General features: G+C 45.0%; 1 protein-coding gene across 2 annotated transcripts; it reads left to right on the top strand.

Moving 5' to 3' along the window:
• Positions 1-453: 453 nt before the first annotated feature.
• On the top strand, positions 454-8,673 carry LOC106564558 (ADP-ribosylation factor-binding protein GGA1). 2 transcript variants are annotated; one of them, XM_014130692.2, is made up of 17 exons: positions 454-569; positions 1,103-1,187; positions 1,313-1,388; positions 1,513-1,611; positions 1,941-2,064; positions 2,852-2,949; positions 3,143-3,223; positions 3,578-3,715; positions 3,796-3,877; positions 4,244-4,354; positions 4,600-4,740; positions 4,900-4,964; positions 5,040-5,233; positions 5,331-5,554; positions 5,736-5,905; positions 6,417-6,527; positions 6,759-8,673. In XM_014130692.2, the coding sequence occupies exons 1-17, from the start codon at positions 527-529 to the stop codon at positions 6,867-6,869; spliced, it is 1,953 nt and encodes a 650-aa protein (XP_013986167.2). In that variant the 5' UTR covers positions 454-526; the 3' UTR covers positions 6,870-8,673. The 2 variants fall into 2 exon arrangements, with proteins under 2 accessions (XP_013986167.2, XP_045547072.1); XM_045691116.1 differs by lacking the exon at positions 454-569 and adding an exon at positions 620-638.
• Positions 8,674-8,742: the final 69 nt, after the last annotated feature.

The following is an 8,742-nucleotide window of genomic DNA, read 5'->3' as shown; positions in this document are numbered from 1 at the left end:
CATCAATGGTTGAGGGTTGAGAAGGATCAGGTATATCAGTCATTTAAAACAACATATAAATAGACCATGGGCAACAGCCAGAAGGCTTTAGCCTACTGGGTGTGTTTCTATTGCAATGTATCTGTCTTTCTCCTGATGGAGCCTTTACATGTGACGACGAAACAGAACTTTGTGCCTTTTCGTGGTATCTGTGTAGAAAAGTGACATAAACATCCTGGAATATCAATCATGGAAGATGAGATGATCGTGCATGACATAGAGTTATGGCGTGTGAGTAGTGTCTGTGTATTTGGATGAGTGCAGCAGGTCTAGGGCTGACATGTGGCAGTATGACTTGACATGGAGGCTTTTGGTGCAAGATGATTTCGGTCATAAAATGCATCATAACGCACCTCAGTTTTTATCCTTGACAACCGTGTAGTAGAGGGACTACCAAGAATGGCTTGATATGATGACGCCCACATCGTTGCATGAGACAGGCAAAGTAACGCGATAGCTGCCAGTTTGGCAGTCGGAATCCCCGAAAATGGCGGCGCCGCCAGAGGAGGAGAGCTTGGAGTCTCGCGTCAGTGAGTCATACGATGCTTTTACTGCTATAACGACTCAATACGTGACCAATTTACTTTCAGAAAACTGAGGTAGAGAATGCGCTGTAGTTGTAGTGTTATGAGCATAATTGTTGTATGTGCAGTGGATGAACATCCCAGTGATGATGATGCTTTATCCAAAGTGCTAGCTAGCGTGCTATAACGTAGCGCTGCTGAGGTCGGAACAAAAACAGACCTCACCCCTGTATTGTTTACGCAGAATAATGCCTTGACAAGCACGAATATCATTTGTTTGAGATGTTCTTAATACGCAATTTGTTACAAATACAACATAGTTCGACTTTGAAACTGGTGAATAAGACTGGCTAAGCTAACTAGCCACATTATCCAGTGGCTGAGTGTCAATGGGCAAATAAATTGGGGAGGAGTCATTCTGCTAACGTTTGCAGCAAGTAAACACGAAGGCTTTCTTTGTGCATTTGGTTCTAAGGTAGCGAGAAACCCTTAAATGTTGATAAGCCCCCGGTTCTGGAATTTGCTTTTATTCTCCCCAGACAAAGCCACCAACCCCCTGAACAAGGAGGCGGACTGGGACAGTATCCAGGGCTTCTGTGAACAGCTCAACAATGAGCCTGAAGGGTAAGGAGGACCAACATGTGGAGAGCTGGTCATAGGCTTGTTTTGTCAGTCAGTACTTCAACATGTTTAAACATACGGCAAACCATACAGGTACTCTTATTTGATGTCCCCTCCCTCCTCCCTAGTCCTCAACTGGCTACCAGACTTTTGGCCCACAAGATCCAGTCACCCCAAGAATGGGAGGCCATGCAAGCACTAATGGTGAGTATACCGTTATCGGGGTAATGTATTGGTTGACATGCTCACTGACATCTCCATTAGCCAGAATATGCTAATTGTAAGTGATCCCACCACCAACAGTATCATAACATATATGTGTCCCTAGGTCCTAGAGATGTGCATGAAGAACTGTGGGAAGAGATTCCACAATGAAGTGGGCAAATTCCGCTTCCTCAACGAGCTCATCAAGGTGGTCTCACCCAAGGTACTGTCTGGAGGGCTATTTCTCTAGGGTTCCATTTGAATTCAATCTCTTTTTGACTGTACCCCTTTTGATCTGAACCAAACTTTCCATACATATTTTCCCATGGTAGAAGTAGGGTATGCAAAATGGGTCAATTTTGAGCACTTGAATGTTTTGTCATTTCGGTCCAGTAAGTCACTTTCTGACCACTTCTACCACGGGCAGTCACAACAAGTGATTGAAATCAAATGGAACATCCCTTTATGTAACTCAACCCCTTTTATAAACAAACAAAACCCAGTATTCCATTATGTCTGTTTTGATGTTCCTAAATCTCGTCTCCTGTGCAGTACCTGGGTACTCGGGCCCCAGAGCCAGTGAAGAAGAAGGTTCTGGAGGTGATGTATAGTTGGACGGTGGGCCTGCCTGACGAGCCCAAGATAGCAGACGCCTACCAGATGCTGAAGAAACAAGGTGAGCTTTAATAGTGATGACACACGTAGAAAGAATAGGAGTGAAATAAAACGTTCTCTCTGTGTTGATCCTTTTCTATCAACTCTTATTGTTTTCACTATGGTGGAACTTCAGGATGAGGAATATGGCTAAATCATATGATTTATTACAGTACTGTAACTGTATGATCATTTCAGGAGTACACTCATTTTATTTTTTAGTTATCTGTATGTTCTCCTAACATGTGCTCCTGATATAAATAGTATTTTGTCCATGTCAATCTCACTTATTTTTATAGTTTATGCACCAACATAAGACAAAATCATATTGAAACTCCTGAGTCTGCGTCCATCATTATAATGTTTTTCACTTAGCCCGTCTAAGTGAGAGAAAAAAACTGTTTGTGCAGTATGACTGTTTGTGCAGTATGACTGTTTGTGCAGTATGACTGTTTGTGCAGTATGACTGTTTTGTGCAGTATGACTGTTTTGTGCAGTATGACTGTTTTGTGCAGTATGACTGTTTTGTGCAGTATGACTGTTTTGTGTAGTATGATGGAAGATAATTACATAGTGCTCAAGTTAAGTGTTTTGCTCCAGGGAGTGACAGCCAACAATATTTCTTAGCCTGGCCCTGAATCCGTTGGTTGCGCTGCTTGTGTTTACAATAACTTCATGGGGGAAACAATGTTATTACCAACGTGCCGGAAACCTACGGTATATACATGATGTACTATACACTGTAGGGACTTGCCGGTGACAGGCTATTTATTCATGTGACATGGATGGGGTTTCCTGCTCTCTTCCAGGCATTGTGAAGCACGACCCGGTTCTTCCTGATGAGCCCCTCCCACCCCCTCCGCCCAGAACTAAGAGCGTCATCTTTGAGGATGAGGAGAAGTCCAAGGTAAACATGACAATGAAGCAGCCCCTTGAGTTTTGTCAATAGAGATGACATTAGCGGACATTTTGAATTGATGTCGTCTTTCCATTCTTCCACTGTAATTTTCATGTATTCCCTAACGGCCTGCTCTCCCTCTTTTACCTCTCTCCTCTTGTTATCCCCTCTTTTCCTTCCTCTTCCCTTCCTTCCTTTGTAGATGCTGTCTCGGCTTTTGAATAGCACTCACCCTGAAGATTTAAGAGCAGCAAACAAACTAATTAAGGAAATGGTGCAGGAGGTGTGTCCTTCTCTGTTTACTCCTGTCTGCGTGATTGTGTCTTTGTTGGGGTGGGTGTCAATCAATGCATATATGCCTATTGCATTCACAACGCAGTCGATTTATTACTCATACGCAAAGTAAACAGCGAGCACTTTATATCGTCAAAGCACTTCTAATGATTTTATGGATTGGATTCTGAACTCTCACGATTGTAATCTACTATCCCTACAACTGCTCTCATAATTGTACTGTATATGCCTGCAATAAAACAACCTATGCAGACTTCAGAGCGCTCCAGCTTTTCTTTTATGGGATAATGTTTTTATTTTATTGCAGTGTTCTGAGTGTTTGTGTTCTGTTACGGTCCTCCAGGACCAGAAGCGAATGGAGAAGGTGTCTAAGCGTGTGAACGCCATCCAGGAGGTGAAGGAGAGTGTGAGCCTGCTGACCCAGCTACTGGGAGACTATAGCAAGGAGAGCAGCTCCCAGAGCAATCAGGAACTCATCAAGGTTAGCACAGAGCAACACCACTAGGGGTGTGTGTGTGTGTGTGTGCAATGGGCTATTTCTAAATGTGGTTGTGTTTGCAGGACCTATACCAGAGCTGTGAAAAGATGAGGCCTACTTTGTTCCGATTGGCTAGCGACACAGAAGACAACGATGAGGCCTTGGGTGAGAGTCCTATGTTTACATATAGTGTGATAGAAAAGTTTGGTCATACGCACATTCTTAAAAACATAGGTGCTGAGCTAATAAAGAATACTAGTATAGAACAAGAAGGCCCGCACACTGTCAGGACCTGACGAAGATCCGTTTCGGATCGAAACGTTGTCAATAAAGCAGTGAATTGGGAGCCTTAACAGTGTGCGGGCCTTCTTTGTTCTATACATATAGTGTGATCACATCAATACAAGAGGTACAGTTCAAAATGGCTGAAGAGTGATGCATGCCTCTGTACGGTTGTTAGACAGTTCTATACGGTTATGTAGTGTTCAGCATTGCATAGCTCACCCTCTGTGCGTCTCTGTGTTACGCCAGCTGACATCCTGCAGGCCAACGACAGCCTGACGCAGGTCATCAACCTGTACAGACAGCTGGTGAAGGGAGAAGAGGTGAACGGAGACAGCACAGCCATGCCCACACTACCAGGTGAGAGAGAGAGGGAGAGGACCTCTGTAGGGTCACGACCTGAACCTGCTGGTGTCTCAGAGGGGCAGACACAGTGTTCTACACACTCCCAACATGTTCACATATGCACAGACTGAACCTCAGGACATCCATTATAATCAACCAGGTTGTTTCCCTGTTCATTTTCACAGATGTGTTCCGTGTGTTTAGTTCAGTAGTTACAAAACATTTGATCACACAGACCGACGTGTTTTATCTCTCCACAGGAAGTAGCACAGCCCTCCTAGACCTGACAGGGTTGGACACCTCGCCCACTGGACTTCCCTCCTACCCAGACACCCCCTCACTACAGACCCCGTCACAAGAACTGGGTATCAGCCTGCTAGATGATGAGCTCATGTCACTTGGTAAGCAGCAGTTCTGAATGTCGTTTCGCTAGCTTGTTTACTCTTATTAAATTGCCCAATTATTTTCCAACTTGCCATGACTCGGCCAACTGTGGTTATGCATCATGTTCTCTCTCGGGTTCGTGTCGACAACCTCTTCCTATTGTTGTTTTCACTCAGGACTCAATGACGTAACGCCCAACTCTACCCACACTCCTCAGTCGGGAGACTGGAACTCCTTTCAGGTGAGAGAGAGTTGTCAGCATATGACGCATGCACACACACACAAAATGTCCCTAACCCAGTGTTTTTCTGCGCAGTGTTCTGACAGTGTAGAGCCAGTCGTCCCAGCGGTGCCTACTGCAACAGTGTTGCTACCGGCCGTGACCCCTATCCCCCAGGCTCCATCAGGGGGGCCCCCCGCTGCTTCCCCTAAAGCCCTGGATGAGTTAGACCTGCTGGGCAAGACCCTGCTGCATCAGTCCCTACCCCCGGGGACCCAGCACGTCAATTGGTAAACACTGTAGGCCAGAGGGGCAGTTGCTAATCTGTAACGTAAACACTCTGTATTCTCTAAAGAAAGCTGACACCTTGCTCTCTCCCTCTCACAGGGATAAACTGCAGCCCCAGTCCAGACCCACCCTGCGAGACCTCCAGACCAAGTCCAGTACCAACACTACTAGCACCTCCACCCCCAGCCCTGTCCTGGCCTTCCCCTCGGAGCAGCCTGGGTCTCTCCTAGACTCCCTGCCCAGCCTCGGGCCTCCTACCCCAGCCCCCCAGAACGACATCTCCTTAGCTAACGTGACTGTGCCCCTGGAATCAATCAAGCCCAGTAAGCCAATTGTCTGATCAATCTGTATTTCTGTATGGTTGTTTTGAACATTAGCAAGAAAAATACCAACTCAGATTCCAAATAATAACTATAATATACCCAGCCATTACCTGTGTTGCAACATGTCTCCAGACATGGTGATGGCTGGGCATGAACTAACCCTAAGCCTCTGTCTGTCTAGGCAGCTTGTTACCAGTGACTGTATTTGACAAGCACAGTTTGCGGGTGCTGTTCCACTTTGCCCGTGACTCTCCTCCCTCTCGGCCTGACGTGCTGGTAGTGATCATCTCCATGTTGTCCTCCGCCCCCATACCAGTCACCAACATCCGTTTCCAGTCTGCAGTACCCAAGGTTGGTCCTCTCTCTATCTCTCTCATTTTGTCTTAGTGATCCATCTTCTACCTCTATCATTTGTTTGTCCCTAATTTCTCCTCTGTCTGATTAGATGGTTGGGTTCTGCGGTAACCTATGTGTGCTGAGTTGTGACTAGTTTGATGATTAGATGGTTGGGTTCTGCGGTAACCTATGTGTGCTGAGTTGTGACTGTAGTTTGATGATTAGATGGTTGGGTTCTGCGGTAACCTATGTGCGCTGAGTTGTGACTGTAGTTTGATGATTAGATGGTTGGGTTCTGCGGTAACCTATGTGTGCTGAGTTGGGACTAGTTTGATGGTTGGGTTCTGCGGTAACCTATGTGCGCTGAGTTGTGACTGTAGTTTGATGATTAGATGGTTGGGTTCTGCGGTAACCTATGTGTGCTGAGTTGTGACTAGTTTTTAGATGGTTGGGTTCTGCGGTAACCTATGTGCGCTGAGTTGGGACTGTAGTTTGAGTGTAATGTGTTTCCTCTGTCTGTTTCTAGGTGATGAAGGTGAAGCTACAGCCTCCTTCAGGAACTGATCTTCCAGCCTTCAACCCCATCTTACCCCCAGCCGCCATCACACAGGTCCTACTGCTGGCCAATCCTCACAAGGTACTACCTTCACCTACACACAGACTCCTCCCGCCTGCTTTCCAAGGTGTTTAACATATGCTCATTCAAAAAAACTGCCAAGTCAGCATCTCATTTGTAGCTGTGAAACGCCCTGAGGTGACAAACTGTCACCGTGGCAACAAAACAGAATTTAAACATGTGCAAGCAGAAAGCATGTTAATTTGTCCCCTTTCCTGGTGTAGCCTAACATGGTTCTGTTCTTTCTTTCAGGAGATGGTCCGGTTGCGATACAAGCTCACATTCGACCTGGGAGAAGAATCACACGATGAATCCGGCGATGTAGAACAGTTCCCCCCTCCAGACACCTGGGGGAACCTTTAGTGGGATTGATCAACTTCCTGTCACCTGATCCGCTGCTTCCCTTAGGTGTAGGTCGAAGGTCCCCCCCCAAGCACTGGTCCAGGGAAAGATGGCGTCTTTACATTGTGATGGTTACGGGAAATCTGGTCTTAGACCTGTTATTTGGATCGGTTTCTCCCTTAAGGGTCACACCAAATGTGTGCTGTTGACATCTGACTGCTGACTTTTTCGCGTAATTCTTCATGTAAAATCGGTTTGCAAATTACATCCGGTACTTTGTTCAGAGGTGCTAAGTACTCTCGGCAGGCAAACGCTATTGGTGTGTCCGAGCCCTTATGTCTTCCCATTTGTTATGGATTGAATATCGGCAGGGAAAGCTGATCCTAGATAAGTTATTTGTGGGCAGTTTCTCCCTTATGCCTTCCCATGTGTCCCATCCATGATCCGCCACCCCATGTCCCTATGTTGTCATCTTTCATACTCCATTTTGTGTTTTTCTTCATTCCATTGACTGTACTACAATCAGCCCTTAGTCTCCAATGCATTACTGTATAATAACCACCTTATGTGATCTGTCCAAAACAAATCATTGCTGTGAGTTCTGAGAGAACAAGTCGAAGCCTTTTGAACTGAATGTGTGGGACTGTTTCTCCCAGGCTATGCCTGATAGCATTATTCTGCACAAAATATGACACTCAAATAGTGTAGTCCCAAAGTATTGAATTATTTTCTATTATTATTTGTACGGTGTGTGTTATGTGATAAGTTGGGCAGTAGGTGTAACAAATGTATATCCTGTCCAATCTTCTGTGAAGGAATATCCAATCAATGATGCTTTTATTCATTCTATTGAAATCACATGATCATATTGTTTTGTTATAAACAGCAATTTGTTGCTTTTCCTTTTTTTTCCCCCGTTTTAAGTGATTTCATTCCACTACACGATGCATGCACTTCCTGTTTGTTTGGTTTTGCACATGAATATGATTCCCTCATTTGCTGTCCTCTGTTCCACCTTCAGCTGTTGACGTTGACCCAAAGGGAGAGGCGTTAGTTCAGTACTGAGTTGTCAATGCTGACACCGTTTAAATCTGCCGTATGTGCCTAAAGCTGAGAGTTTGTTCTTTATGTATCTTGGTATTTTTTTTTTTTTTACCTTCCGTGTACATACGAATGCTAATTTGTTAGTCAATTTTTTTTCCCCGTTTTGGAGTCGCACTACTGATTTTCTTATGAAATTTGTTTATGCTTCCTTTGGTGCGAGATGTGAAACGAATGGGATATGGTCATTGATGATGCGTCTGTTCAATCATATCCGCAAGGGACAGTGGAGGCGGAAGCTTTTGCTCCAGTCAAGTAGTACCATATCCGATTCAACCAATAAAATGATTTACTGAAGACTAAGATTAGTTGATCATGTTAGTGCTTGGCTAGAAGTAAAGCCAGCAGCCCCACCTGTCCATTGCAGATATAGTCGTCCAACCATGCAGCAGCTGCATCTCTCACGTCATTCTGCAGCTCCCCTCCACATTCCACCTCCCTGCCTTTATTCCCTAGCCTGCGTCCCAGATCAGTTTGTGCTGTCTTGCGAGCTCAATGACCGTAGGAGCTGGTTTACCAGCCCAAACAGATCTGGGACTCAGGCTACCTATTCCCTGCTCTGACTTTGTAAATAGTAAGAATGGTTTTGCAATTATGTACATTTGCCAAAAAAAGCATAATTACAAAGAGCAAATAAATATTGAGGGGGGAATGTTGAGAATGTAGTGCAAATATGAATTTAAGGGAAATAAAGTTATTCTTTTTGGGGGGGGGTTTAAACTGACTTTTGTCTATTTGTGGTTGTTAAGGAATGTTCACCCATGCTTACATATCCTGTACTCCATACAACAAT

The sequence above is a fragment of the Salmo salar genome, chromosome ssa12 (assembly GCF_905237065.1).
Source record: "Salmo salar chromosome ssa12, Ssal_v3.1, whole genome shotgun sequence".
Taxonomy (NCBI): Eukaryota; Metazoa; Chordata; class Actinopteri; order Salmoniformes; family Salmonidae; genus Salmo; species Salmo salar.
Note: the sequence above shows the minus strand (reverse complement) of the source record. Positions and strands in the feature narration are given on the sequence as shown.